Below are 15,859 nucleotides of genomic sequence, written 5' to 3'. Positions count from 1 at the left end.
AACAGAGTAAGTTGGATGAAATGTCAGGAATGTGCAGGGCCAGTCTCCATACTTGGATGGAGGAATTATAGAGGGGATTCCAAACTATAGGAGATGGAAAACAATCTTAAGAGTCCGGTAATAGGGTCCCCAGAGAATATGGTTTTGCAAAGTCTGAAACCAAATAAATAGTGTAAATGGTGGTGGAATCAAAGCAATTCAAAGCATATCTGGTAAGCAAGTGATGTTATTAACTAAGGTTTGGCAGGTTACAGCCTCCAGGCATTTGGGTTTGTATTTACATGGGATCTTTTATTTTAAACAACAAACCAAATTTTAAAAAGTCACCTTATAGCAAAGATATATAGATTTCTCTTTATTAGCTAAACTTTCCTAAGGGGTGATGGCCCCTTTTGCATAGATATAAAGAAAATCCCTATATGGTTTAAAGAAAAACTTAGGAAGTTGCAAATCATCCACAAGAAGGATGTGCCGTGACTCCATTCGCAGCTGCCATCTGGATGAACCAGGAATGTTTGTGATGCAGCTGCCAAAGGGAATGTTAGAGTACTTTTGTGACCGAACTGCAGTAACTCATTCTTTATATACAGTAATGCACAAATGGAATAGCACAGGGAAGCCTTGTGTGAGCAAAGTGCCCAACATGCACTTACAAAGTGATTATACATATAAAAGAAAACACCACATGAAAAGAACGTTAAAGGACCACTATAGTGCCAGGAAAACATACTCGTTTTCCGGGCACTATAGTGCCCTCTGAGGGTGCCCCCACCCTCAGGTTCACCTCCCGCCGGGCTGGATGGAGAGGAAGGGGTTAAACTTACCTCTTTCTCCAGCGCCGGGCGGGGAGCTCTCCACCTCCTCGGCTGAATGCGGATACACGGCAGGAGCCGCGCGCGCATTCAGCCAGTCTTTCCTATGGACGCTGGCGTCTTCTCACTGTGATTTTCACAGTGAGAAGCACGCAAGCGGCTCTAGCGGCTGTCAATGAGACAGCCACTAGAGGCTGGATTAACCCTAATATAAACATAGTAGTTTCTCTGAAACTGCTATGTTTATAGAAAAAAGGGTTAATCCTAGCTGGACCTGGCACCCAGACCACTTCATTAAGCTGAAGTGGTCTGAGTGTCTATAGTGGTCCTTTAAATAAAGTTGTAGGTGTAGAGATAAATATATATATATATATATATATATATATGCGACATGGAAATTGTTGCTCAATAATTAATTTCCACATTAGTTATAGTCCCTTCTTATAGGAATTCCCCTTTTGTAATGGAAAGGGAGGCAAAAAAAGGGGGGGGGGGAATCTCTCTTACTTCGAACGTTCTACATAATGGATCCAAGATTATTTTTAAGGATAATAAAAGCTTAATCAAAATTCTGATTCATACCTTCTTAGGGTATTGCATGGTGTGATGAAGAGGGAAAAAAAATATTAAAAAATGTAATGGAAATTATATTCCAGATTTATACAGTACCAACATATGCAGCAGCTCTGTACAACGGGTAAACAAGCCAAACCCTTAATTCTAACAGACCACCTATGACATATGGGAATAGTAGAAGATGGAAGAGGGCCTTGATCAAACAATATTACAATCTAAAACCAAGTACTGACAGATTCTTGAACCCAGTGATCATGAAATTGATTGGAAAATATTGGAGCATAATTTAGGGATGTCATTTCCTTAACCCCTTAAGGACCAAACTTCTGGAATAAAATGGAATTATGACGTGTCAGACATGTCATGTGTCCTTAAGGGGTTAAAAGTCCCGATGCCCAAAATCCCCTCCAAGAACTGGGGAATACATTTAAATCAATCATCTTTCTATCACGCCTCTGATAAAAATGTAGAAAATTGAACAGTAATATAAGGAGCGAAACATATACGCACTGTGATTGCTGTTCTCATGCATTTTAACACAACTGTGATAACAATTCCTAACATATGAGCCTACACACATCGTTATTTACTAATGTGTGCATTATTGGGAACATAAGGGAATTTCAAATCTTATAACCAAACAAGACCAAAGTAAACCAAAACTAGAAATCTAGTAAACCAAGCTAGAAAAGTACACCAAGACAGCTATTTTTTCAGCAAAAGTACTGTGGTCTAAAATTTGAAATGCACTGTGAATTTCTAACAATGCACAAATTAGTGAATAAGCCAGACAGCCTTTGACCCAAATCCCTTTTTTTAAAGTTTAAACTATGAACCAGGTTCTCTCTTAAAGAGGCGCTCTAGACCCCCAAAATAAATTTAGTGTCAAAAAAATTTCTTCTCTTTTTTTTTTAATGCCACAAAAAGAAAACTTCAGTAAAAAAATTACACATTTAGAACTGAACATTGTTCAGTTTCCCCCTCCCAGCTTCAGTTAAACAGTCATCTTACTTCCTGGTTTGGTTAGCTAAGTGGAGCTAAACTCAAGAGGCAGACAGTAGCCCTAGGCATCTGCCTTACAAAGACTTCTCATTAAGCTGCTTAGATAAGCTTGTGATTGGACAGCTACAGAAAGTCTGGGCAGGGTTAGAACGGGAAGACTTGCTACGGTTGCACACAAGATAATCCCACTTCAAAATTCAGCAAGGAGCTAGACATTATATTAAAATGAACCTTGATCACAAAATTTAATTTCACAAAAAAATTATAAATTTTTATTTAATTTAAATCCAGTGATTCCTATCTTCTCCTTTCTGCCTAAAATTCATAAATCCCTTACGGCTCCACCTGGGCGTCATATCATAAGTGGTATAGATTCTATCACGCCGGGACTTTCAGCTTTCATTGACTCTTATTTACAGGAGTATGCCCAACAAGCAACATCGTATGTCAAAGACACCAAAGCCATTCTGCAAGAACTGGCAAATGTTGAGTGGCAATATGAATATAGCTGGGCCACTTTGGACGTCTCTTCTTTATATACCATCATTAAACATGATTTGGGCAGAAAGGCAGTTGAAATTACATCCGAAGAGATCAGAATATCTCTGAGGCACTGGGTAATTTCATTCTCACTTCTATCACTTTTATATTAGAGCACAATTATTTTATGTTTGACAACAAGTTTTATTTACAGATCACAGGGAGCGCCATGGGGACCAGGTTCGCCCCCAGCTATGCCAACATCTACATGAGTTGATGGGAGGAACTTATTGTGTGGGCTTGGCATGGCTGGGGTCGAGACCTGGTCCTATGGCGGAGATATATCGATATTATTTGGCGAGGATCAAAACACTCCTTTTTCAATTTTGTTGAGTTTCTGAACACCAACACATATAATTTAAATTTAATTCTGAATGGCATCTTAGTGAAATTAATTTCTTGTACGTTATTCTTTCAAACAAAAACATGGACATAGTTTCCAACTAACATAACATATCGAAAAGACAGAGTATTACACTCAGGACAAGGGGTTTAGATACTGCAGAGACTGTAGGGCATGCAAAAATATCCCTACATCTATAGTGAAGAATTTTACCAGCACAGTTACAGGGAAACAATATACTATCAAACACAACATGGACTGCCACACGGACCATGTAGTATATTTATTGCAGTGCCCGTGTGGCAAGCAATATTTTGGTAAAACCAAAAGGAAATTTAAAGTGTGGATCTTCGAACACTTTGGAAACATCATAAGGAAGGTCACTAACCATACAGTCTCTACACATTGTAATTCCTGTGCCTATTTTAGTTGGAATCAATTATCTTTTTTTTGCAATAGAACACGTTCCACTGCATTTCCCCCTCTCCAACGCATTGGAGCGGGGGAAATAGAGAAGATAGACTCACACAATGCAAGACTTTTTGGATCCACCAATTGGGCACTTTGGAGCCAGGTGGTCTTAATGCAGAGATATAGATATAGATATATATATATATATATATATATATATATATATATATATATATATATTCCCATACAGAGGTGAATTAGCCAGTTAAACATTTATGGCCGGATATCCCTCTCCAAGAATCTCTCTCCTTTTGGGTCATAAGGATTTTTTATATTTTTTACTTTTAATTGTCCTTATGGTTTATTGCCTCCATCCTTAGATGATACATCTATCAAGCAAGCACTTTGCTCTATAGTATAAATAGGTCCCTTTGGCTGATTAATAAGTTTCTTGAATATTCCATACACCTACATATCAATATAGAGGAGGGATCTAAGTTTTGTAAATATATGTTTTTGATGTATCTATTCGTCTGTATATTCCACATGAGTTGGATAAATATGAGGCAGCACTGCCTTCCAGTATAAGGTGTTACAACACAATATAGAGGTCATAAACATTTGGAATCCTAACCAAAATCTAGATTTCCATATCATAAAAAAAATCCAGATTAAAATAATTTTTCATAATCATTTTTAATTTTCTAAATATTTTTTTTTTTTCAAAGTCCAATTTATTCATCTAAATGGTGTTGTTCACCTATATATTGGATAAGTGCAGCCTCATTAAATGTCTGTGTACCATCTGAATTCTCTTCTATCTTTGTAAATACAATATATGCTGGATATACTGTGTATATGTACGATTATTGATACCTATTTTGAGCCCTGTAGGCTTCCTTACTCTGAACTAAGGACTTATTCATGTCTGCATCAGTATGGGACAGTTGCTGTGCATCAACGAAGGTGGAACGCAAAATGGCCGACATTAGGAACGCATACATCACCCGGAAGTGACAAACCGGAAGTGACATCACACGGCTCTGATACCCACGGAAATCAATTGAGGAATCCCTTGAAATAAAGCAGATTTCTTAACCATTTCTTGAGTCCGGACTTCCATATTGTGGCGATATCATCAACCAGCTGAGAGGGAGTTCTGGAAATACCCCCCATATATCCAAGGGGAGGCACCCTAAGGTGATTTTACTATCTACATCTTGTGAGTTCCTCTTATATTTGCGCAGTTCTTATGTTTGTTTACAATATCACACTATTGTGTTATGTTTTGTTTCTGTAGTAGGTTATCAGTTATACTCAACTGCCATCTATATACATTTTGCACACAAGAGACCTGAAGCTCTTGCAAGAGGTTTTAAATATACCCCCAATTTGAAACTTAAATGCATACATGCTTTCATTGGGGTTATAGCTACTAACCAGTTGTTTTTATTTACTAATTTATTTGTTTTATTTGTCCAGTGGAGTGTCCCTTTAACCCCTTAAGGACTGGACTTTTTTTGCGATGTTGTACATTTGCGACCAGGCATCTTTTTACACTTTTGTGGTGTTTGTGTTTAGCTGTAATTTTCCGCTCTCTCATTTACTGTTCCCATACAAATTATATATTGTTTTTTTCAGGACAAAAGGGGCTTTCTTTACATACCATTATTTATATAATCTCATGTAATTTAATTTTTAAAAAATGAAAAAATATGATGAAAAATTGAAAAAAATACATGTTTTTTGACTTTTATGTGAAAAATCTTTTATTCATCTACAAAAGCGAATGAAAAAAACCGCTAAATAGATTCAAAATTTTGTCCTGAGTTTAAAAATACCCAGTGTTTACATGCTTTTTGCTATTTTTTTGCATGTTATAGGGCTATAAGTACAAGTAGGATATTGCGGTTTCAAAACATATATTTTTAAAATGTATCAATAGTGACATTGTAACACTATTATCTGTCATAAATCGCTGAATAACACCCCACATGTACATATTTTTTTTAAAGTAGACAACCCAGGGTATTCAATATGGGGTATGTCCAGACTTTTTTTAGTAGCCACTTAGTCGCAAACACTGGCCAAAGTTAGCGTTCATATTTGTTTGTGTGTGAAAAAAGTAAAAAACTAAATTGAACGCTAATTTTGGCCAGTGTTTGTGACCAAGTGGTTACTAAAAAAGACTGGACATACCCCATTTGCAATACCTTGGGTTGTCTTCTTTCGCAAATGGTATGCCATCATGGGGGTAATTCTCATTCCTGGGCTACCATACGCTCTCAAAGGCAACGTAACCAACCTGGCCATTTTCAATGTAAAAATATTTGACCCATATATTTGACCCTGTAACTTTCAAAAACGCTATAAAACCTGTACATGGGGGGTACTGTTATACTCAGGAGACTTTGCTGAACACAAATATTAGTGTTTCAAAACTGGAAAATGTATCACAACAATGATATCATCAGTAAACGTGCTGTTTATGTGTGAAAAATGCAAAAAAAAGTCACTTTCACTGACAATATCATCGCTGTGATATGTTTTACTGTTTTGAATCACTAATATTTGTGTTCAGCAAAGTCTCCCGAGTAAAACAGTACCCCCCCATGTACAGGTTTTAGGGTGTCGTAGAACGTTACAGGGTAAAATACAGTGATAGCAAATTAAATTCTCTGGACTTTCGGCCTGGGTTGGCAGGCAGGTCCCTTAAATTGCAATCAATAAAATAACTTAATTATGTAAAAATATTACATAAATACGCACGTAGAATTTAAATATATGTGCATATTTATATATTTGAAGTCTACGTGTATATTTATATAATTATTTATGTCATTTTGTATATGGACATATGAATAGTTTGTATTCTTTTTATTTATTTATATATACATAGATATATATACAATTTCATTCTAAGTGTATTTTGATATATATATATATATATATATATTAATATCAAAATACAGTTAGAATAACATTTCGTATAGATATATAATTTTTTTTTAATTTTTATTATTTTTTTTAATTTTTTTAATTTAATTTAAATTATTTATTATTCGTATTTTATAATAATATATATATACAATATATATAGTTATTATATATATTATATATATACGTGTGTAAATTAATTATAAGTGTATTTTTATATTAACATATGTACATATTAATATAAAAATACACTTAGCATGACATTATATATATGATATATAGACATATTATATAGGTATAATATATGTCTATATATCATATATATATACACACATATATAATAATATTTTTTTTTTATTAACTTTGACTTTAAATTTTTTTATGATTTTACAGTTGCAGGGAGACTGCCTGTCAGCACAGACAGTCCCCCTGCAGGCAGAGACTAGGACACCTATTGTGACCATGTGGTCGCCCTGTTGGGCGATCACATGGCCCCAGGGGTCCTAATCTGCCATGGGGAGACTGTCTGGGCTGCAGGCAGTCTCCCCACAACGGGAGCAACGCCGATCGCCGCCGGGGGAACGACGGCGATCGGGTAAGTACATTTTAAATTTAGGACAGTTCAGGACCGTCGTCGGTCGGCAAGGGAAAAATGCCGATGACGGTCCTGAACCGTCTTGCGTCCTTAAGGGGTTAAGGTTAACATGGAAACAACATTTATTAAAAATGATTTGTAAAAAACATGAAGAAAAAAACATTTCTGAACTGCTGGAAAAACATTTCTGTCTTTCAAGAACAGTTACAGCTGTGCTGTAGACATATGCTGTAATGCTCAGTAACGGTAAAACACACTGTATAGCTTGAGATGGATTTCAGAATATGAATTATACCCTTAGGGAAAGACACATGCATGACTAAAACCTTGAATGTAAGCAGCCCCACTTCTCAAACGTTCCTTTCTCGGTCACTGACTGACAAATAGATATGTTCATACTATGAATAAAAGGGGCATGACATGAATGCAATAGAGAGCTGCTCCTCTTTAGTTTTCTATTTATTTGCAGATTACATGCTTAGAATTTTATATAAAGAGAAAAACTACAAATTGGATATACTACACCTAATACACAGAGCTGTGAGGCAAGACTAAAACTGGCACCATATAGGCCTAAAAGCTTGGAACACAAAAGTTTAATGAGCATTGGATTACTACAATCTGCTTTATTGGCACGTACTATTTCAATCGAAAACTAGTCGGATCATCTCTAATTTTGGCCTATAATATATTATTGGCTTACAGCAATTATAAATAAATTATTTTAGTCACTACAGAAACACCTGGACAGACATTAGTTTTGCATGTTCATTTTTTTTTTTTTTTCTTCCTTGCAGAGGACACAATGTGAGGTATTGGGTCAGACAGATCATGATGTAGGAAATTTAAAAAGTTTGCCAATATTTATCTGGCTCTTTCACATGTAAATGGGTCCAGAATTCATTCTGACTGCTAGCCAGCACAGCAGTCCTGAAAGTAACTTTCAATATAACAAACCGCTAATTGCAATTCTCCACACTCTGGAAAAAAAACAGGGTGTTGGAACAGATACTAAATAAATGACGTTTGGGGATCACAAGCCACAGTTCCAGTGGGGTGCTTAACATATGTAATGGCTGAAATGCTAGTATTCCTACTGTCTCCGAGGACTTGCTGGGTATTTTGTAGAAAAGACTACATTGTGAGCAGTGAAACTAAAATAGAGCAGTTACCATACCTTTGCTATTATCAAAAATATGCTAACAAATTCAATGAAAACCAATTTCTTCTGACCTCCGTTTCCAAGAAAAATGATACCTTATGTCAAAAGCCAGGGGTGCCTCCAGAGACTGCACTAGGAAACAGTGTTTAGTTTAGAGGGGGGGAAATGAAATCCATCTTCTTGTGGCTTATGTTGCCAAGTGCCTTGTTAAGTTTAGTCATGTGCATAACTTGGGAAGCCTGCTCGATAAGGTTCACACAAGATATGAATGTCGACATTAATATCAAACTAATTAAGTAAAACAGCAGAGCACACACCATCATCTATGACATTTTGCACAAAGATCTATTTGTTTAGAGAATCTGTAAAAGTTTGCACCTGACATTACACAACCCCTAGTGGGACCAATTGTGGAGCTGCTCCAACCAAGCATCATCTGAAATATTTTATGGATTGTTAGTATAACAATTTACATCAAGGAATGACCATTCACTTGGCTTAGTGCCCTACAATACCTCACTCTGCTTCCATTTTTTTTCCTTTTGACTATAATAGATTATAGACGTGCTCAAGAGGAGCACTTGTTGCCATTGATTCATGTGTCCATTCAGACACATTCCCATGTAACCTTTACAGAATATTCCAGCAATTAAATGACCACTATAAAGTTAGGAAAACAAACATGTATTCCTAAATACTATAGTGCCCCTTTTCTCCACTTTTTATAGTAAAAACTAAGAAAAAAGATTTACTTACATTTTCCAGATACAAATCTTCATTGGTGCTGCTCACCTTTCCAACTCCCGCAACGTCATTAAAGAGGCATGGCCTCCTCCAGTAATAGCCAATCCAATGCTCCTCCACAGAGGAGCATTGTGGATCTGATGTGAATGTGCGGCACAGAAGCATCCTTGCATCACTACAGGAAAGCATTGTATTCAATACACAAAATGTAGATTTAACCCTGCTAATGTAAACATTACAGTTTCTAAAAAAAATAAAAACTGCAGTGTTTTCACATTTCAGGATAAAAAGGACTGCATTGCACCCAGACAACATAATTGAGAAGAAGTGATCTGTGTGACTTTCATGTTCATTTAATATGCCAAACATACAGCCAAGCATAATGCACACAGAGAATAAAGGATTTGTGCCATACATTTGAGGCGTTCAATCCAGACCAGATGATTATTTTGGACCAACAAGCAGGGGAAGAGGATCACAATAAGACAAGCACATTAAACATGTACTTGTTCAATTTTGTTTCAACTGTTACACATGACTGATTATTTTACCCTATCACAGCTCCACCCCGAACCATAAACAAATTCTCGCAGCCAACTTAGAAAATTACCAGATATAAATATAACCATACATGTGTAAGATGGCAAAATAATTACACATGAGAAGATGTAACAGCATTAATATTAAACCTTTCCCAAATGCAGTTTGTGTTAGAGTGATATTTATTATTGTGCATTTTTGGGTATAATGAACTCAATTCCAGATTGTGCTTGAATGTAAAGGAAACCATCGATTAAAATATAACAGACAGGAGGTGATCGGTGCCTAAGATTATATATACATACGATACAGATGATATTTTTAGTATATGAATCTATAAGTACAAAGCAAGAAACAGATTATGGTGCAGAACAGTAGATGCACACTCACACTTTTTAGAGCTGTCTCAGCTTTATTATGAAGGCCTGGACAAATAATCCGTGTCTATGGATATAAGTGGAGGGTCTTTGGAGCTTGTTTTCAGGATGGAGTAGGTATATGTGAAAAAAGACAAAATAGAAAATCCAATGGTGTAGAACATACAAACAATTAGTATTGATGGAGGAAAATATCCTACCTACATCACCCAGAGCAATGTCCTGCTCTGGTGTGAAGAACTTGAGGTGGAACAATCCCCTCCTAAGGATATATGCTGGAACCGGAAGGATGATGAGGGTTGTATGAAGGATATACTCCACAGGTGATGATGTATAAAATAGTAGGTTTATTAAATAAAAAAGCTGGAAACGACAGCTCTATAAGTAAAAACAAAACAAACTGTGGATAAAATAAGTCCTCACTTTCTCAAAAGTCCTTTGTTTCTGTTTAGTCACATCTCCCCTGGCTGTGATTCATGCAGCCTCCATGAAGACATGAAGAGCAAGAAGAATGACAAAAATATAAAAAACATTTCATTTTCAATCAGATCTTCCATTAAAGGGACACTATAGTCACCAGAACAACTACAGCTTATTGAATTTGTTCTGGTGAGTAGAATCATTACCGTCAGGCTTTTTGCTGTAAACACTGTATTTTCAGAGAAAATGCAGTGTTTACATTACATCCTAGTGATAACTTCACTGGCCACTCCTCAGATGGCTGTTAGAGATCCTTCCTGGGTCATGGCTGCCTAAAATGCATCCAAACATTCAGTATCTCCTCTGCATGGAGACACTGAACTTTCCTCGTAGAGATTCATTGATTCAATTCATCTCTACGAGGAGATGCTGATTGGCCAGGGCTGTGTTTGAATTGTGCTGGCTCTGCCCCTGATCTGCCTCCTTGTCAGTCTCAGCCAATCCCATGGGGAAGCATTTTGATTGGATCAGGCTACCACTTCTGCTGATGTCAGCAGGCAGTGGGTGGGTCTAAAGGAAACAGTGACAAAGCCAGCAAGCTTCAGGCTTGAATATAAGTAAGATGTTACTATTTGTAGGGAGGCATGAGGGGCTCAGGGTGGCTAGATGGTGGTTTTAACCCTATAGTGCTCCTTTAAAGTGTGTTTAGTTTAGAAATGATCTCCTGCTCGGCTATTTTAATCACATACAGAGTAGGAGATAATATATTCTAAATTAAAGGTCTACTAAAGGTACACAGACCACTTAATCTTATTGAAATGGTCTGGGCGCAATGACCCTGATCTCTTAACCATGCATTATAAAACACTGCAGTTTTAGAAAAACTAATGTTTGCAGTACAGGGTTAAGACGGTCACCAGGGGGCGGTCCCTGCTGTTTCACAGAATTTGATTCTGTGAAACGATGCTGGACGTCCTCACGCTTTGCATGAGAATGTCCAGCATTTTCAGAATCCCGGTAGGAAAGCATTGGAGTTAGTGTTTTCCTATGGGGAAGGCTTAATATGCACTAGGTTCCCAAAAGAGGCTGACATCAGCAAAGGTGGAGCACAACCCAATGCCAAATAATATTAGTGCTGGAATCATGTATGTGTTAAAAGGGTTATTTTACCCTTTATATTGTAAAGAGGGGAAGGAGGGAAGAGGATGCCTATAATGTTAGGAAACTTTGGGGTTACACTACTGGTAGACTGTTTAACCCCTAAAGGTATGCAGACGTCAGAGACCTCCTAGCACCATAACTTCATTTTGATTAAGTTGTAATGGAGCCACTGGAGATAAATGAAGCACCTTGCAGGAGTCAGCTCTAAGGGAGGCAACGGGCGCCCACTCAACCCCAGGTAAGTTGTCAAATCGTTGTTAAACAGTTTGATTACTTACTGTGGGAGGGTATACGGGCACACCCTAGCCACCGCACGGTCATGTTCTTATTTTAAACCAAAAAATAAATCATCAAAATCTAGCATTTCATTTTGCATTTTACCAAAAATAAACCCTATGGTAATCTGATCGTTGGGTACATAAGGGGACAAACTTTACTCTTTTAATCAGTATCTCCAGTTGCAAAGCAAGAATGTTAATTACTTGATTGATAGCTAAGGTGAGATAAGGTTAACCTGTGGACATTCGAAACCTAGCGACATATTGTTGGTTTTCCAAAGGTACCCTAGGATTTAAAAAATATATATTTTTAGAAAAACATCTTGCCTATTTTAACAGATATCGCTTTAATGTTGCAGTATGGGAATAATAATAATTTTCTTTTGTGGGTAACATGGTTGATGGATTTCAAAGGTCAGCCAATACATAAAGAGTTGTATGAGGAATTAGAAGAAGAAAAAAAAAAGGTACAGTGTTACAAAAAGAACTATGAAAAGAGACATGCATCCATCAAGTTCAGCCTTCTTCACATCTGTTTTTGTTGTTGCTCCAAAAGAAGAAAAAAAACCACAGCCCAGTTTGAAGTGCTTCAAGTTTTGCAATTAATTAGGAAAATAATTCCTACTTGACCTCAGAATGGCAGTCAGTCCTGCATTGATCAAGAAGCTATTATCCCACAATTTAAAAAGGTTTAAAGCACTGCATGGTAATAATGGACATTCTCAAAAGGCCTAAGATGCTTTGTTTACCTTAGGAATTAAAGAAAATGTCATATTATAATAGCTGCTTCAGCATTAGCCACAAGTTGTGCTCTTGTTTTTCTTTCCAATTTATGTATTGTCAAATGCTGTACTGGCACTGCATGGCATTCCATGCAAATTAAACAAAGTTCCAAAATTATCTGCACAAAGATGAATGCAAAGGAAATTACTGCAAAATTATGTATGGATGGGGCTTTATGGTAACTGGTCCACAATATTTAGAGGTGACTTCTTTAACCCCTTAAGGACCAAACTTTTGGAATAAAAGGGAATCATGACATGTCAGGCATGTCATGTGTCCTTAAGGGGTTAAACAAAATAAAAACAATAATACAACATACAGGAAGATGTTGACAAATAATGTTGATATGCTATGTACAAAACATGATAGATCACCTAAGATAATCTTGTTACAAATACAGTTTGATCTGCATTGTAGCTTTTCTCATGAACAAATCAAGCAAACAAATATAAAACCAATCAATTTCCAAGGAGACTTGGCACAAGCCAGTATATGAAGACTTCCAAGCAAGCAGTGATGATATAGGTAAGTGTTCTGTATGTAATCTACAACTTACCCAAGTATGGAATACATGGAGTCATCTTCAAACTATTGATGTAGTCCCTAAGCCGTTTGTAATTATCTTCTTTACTAACTACATATTCCAATTTCTCGAAGGTGGTCTTATCCTTCCGACTTAAAAGCTGAAAAAAAAAAACAGTCAACGGGTCAGAGATAACCTTTTTAAACCCAAACATCAAACTACTGTTTTCTATGGTTTTCTGAAGCTATACAAAACATTCCCCAAAAATATGTTTTCACTTATTTTGAACTAAAGTTTGGAACCTAAGGCCAACAAAAATCGTGTTCTGTTTCTAAGAGACGAAACACAAGACGTGCATAGTTTGCAAGATGCAAAAGAGAATGAAATAATAGTCCAGTTCACAACTTAAGTGTACAAAAAATGTGTCAACAGGTAAAAAAGGCTCAGATAGAGTTGTTGAAATGTTGCTTTTAACACCTATGTCCCTGTAGACACCATGGAGAAACAGTGAGGGAGCATACTGTATGTACAAAAGGCAGTAACATTAACCTCGAGTAATGCCAGAAATGTAGATCTACAAGTGAGCTGTGATAAAGTGTAATTTAAATTTAGCATTCAATGTGGCTACTGAAAGCGTGAACTTTTTATTTTTTTCTCATCCTCTTTACATGAAAAGAAAAAAAGCTATGCGGGTTTGCGGATGTGGATTTGTAAGAGATGACAGGCAGAATGTGTAGAAAAACATAATGTATGGGCTCTATAGTACTGTGATGTAATTCCAGTAAAATACAAGTTTAGCAGGCTAAGATTGCCACAAGGCATATGTATGTATATGTGTTTGTAGTATCAGTTAGTTAATTACACGTAGCTAAGATACTGTTATCACTGTACTGACCAGGTGCAGGAATGTAAGAACTGGAATTACGCGTCCCTCTCCTTTGTATCAGATGAGCCACGTGGTTAGACCGGATGGATGAGTTTAGACTCTATTTATTAAATAGGTTAAGGGTATGTGTGGGTGTAGTTAATTGTGGGAGGAGCTACAGTGCTATATAAGGAATGTACTCTATGTATTCAGTACTCAGACTTTGCTGTATTTTGGTGACTTTAGTCCCTCTGAGTCCCGATCGGTGATCCAATAAAGAATCTCTTCCTTCCTGAAGAAACCTGTGTCCATCTCTCTGTGCTTGGCTTCCGTCAGTTTCTCCGGTATCATTTGGTGCATTGGCCGGGAAGCTCATCGTTCAACGGTAGCTGAGAGGCAGAGGCGTGAGACGGTCTATCTTTGCCCACGTTCTCTACGGCTGCACCCCTGAACTTCTGCGTGGACCTCCCTTCGTCTCGGCGCCACTGGTCTGTTGTCCAGGAGATCATCGGCCTCTACGTGAGAAGTGCTGGGGTGTCCCCGTCGATGAGTGTGAACTCAGGTTCAGGAACGAGGAGGTAAGACAACTGCTGTTTTAGACGGCAGGACCCACTAGGGGTATACCGATTGTGCGGTAGGCCCAAAGGGGTTTTGAATCTGTGTATCTGCCCCCTCTGTCGGAGGGAAGGAGCGAAGGCGCACCGCTCGATCGAACGCTCTTTAGTCAGACCGTTTGATTTGGTTAGTCAGGCGGGGTCCTGGTGTAAATAGCCCTAGCCGGACACCGGTGTCTTGTCTAGACTAGCGTTCTAGGGTGTATATTACGTTCGCTAGGTCGGAGGGACCGGGAGACTAAGCGGCGCCTGTGTAAATTCGGTTCGCTAGTTCTCATCCTATCTGGGCTAAGTGGGAAGGCGTGTAAATTTGGAACCCACTAGACTTTTGATAGTGCGACTAAGAGGCGCCTGTGTAAATTCGGTTCTCTAGCTCGCTATATATGTGGTGATTGGGCAGTGTGGCTAACCAAAACGGGTGTATATAGTTTTAGGTAGTCCATTCAAGGTACTGGCCAATAGTTTAGTTGGGAATTGTAAATGTGTTAACGATTGTTTTAGTAAAGTGTATATCTTGTTAGATAGCGCGAGCTCAGCCGTCTAGCGAGAGTGTTAATAGTGTGTTGCTGTATTATAGTGCACGGTACCATAACCCTGTATATTTACTGACATTATATAATAAGTACTAATCATTGTCGTCCATTGCATGTTTAACACCATAACCACTAATAATTGTATTGTGACCTTAACTTGTGCTTTGACCTATGCTAACCGTACTGTAACCGCTATTTGTAAAAGACGATGTTACTGGGGTGTGTTATAGACGGGTAATTCGTATATAGAGAATTATAGCGTGGGTGACTGTATAGTTACGCCAAAGGGCATAATATTGATTATATAGTGACTGGTGTAACAGCTGTGTGTGTACGGGAATTCCCTGAGTGTTTATTGTTATTGTGTACGTTTCACTTGGTAACCGTACCACGTGGTGCTGTTGCCAGAGGAAACGGGTGTGACTGTTGAATAGTACGCGTGTATAGTATTCGTTGTCGACGACGTTCCATTGTTAAGTATGGGTGCGTCGCAGTCAACGATTCCGGATCCCTTAGGATGTATGGTTAAGAATTTTAAAAAGGGATTCAAAGTTTGTGATTTTGGGGTAAAGATGTCTCCTGTACGTTTGGTCACTTTGTGTACTAGGGAGTGGCCTACTTTGGTTGCGGCATGGCCGCCACG

General features: G+C 37.7%; 1 protein-coding gene across 6 annotated transcripts in view; it reads right to left on the bottom strand.

Moving 5' to 3' along the window:
- Nucleotides 1-15,859, bottom strand: part of RALGPS2 (Ral GEF with PH domain and SH3 binding motif 2) — a 199,989-nt gene that overhangs the window by 75,872 nt on the left and 108,258 nt on the right. For all 6 annotated transcript variants that reach the window (XM_063428270.1, XM_063428273.1, XM_063428272.1 and 3 more), the window contains one exon: nucleotides 13,238-13,364. In XM_063428270.1, the coding sequence (XP_063284340.1) occupies nucleotides 13,238-13,364 (127 nt within the window). The remainder of the gene's footprint in view (nucleotides 1-13,237; nucleotides 13,365-15,859) is intronic.

The sequence above is a fragment of the Pelobates fuscus genome, chromosome 7, assembly GCF_036172605.1.
Source record: "Pelobates fuscus isolate aPelFus1 chromosome 7, aPelFus1.pri, whole genome shotgun sequence".
Classification (NCBI taxonomy): Eukaryota; Metazoa; Chordata; class Amphibia; order Anura; family Pelobatidae; genus Pelobates; species Pelobates fuscus.
This window is presented reverse-complemented; position numbering and strand designations above follow the sequence as displayed.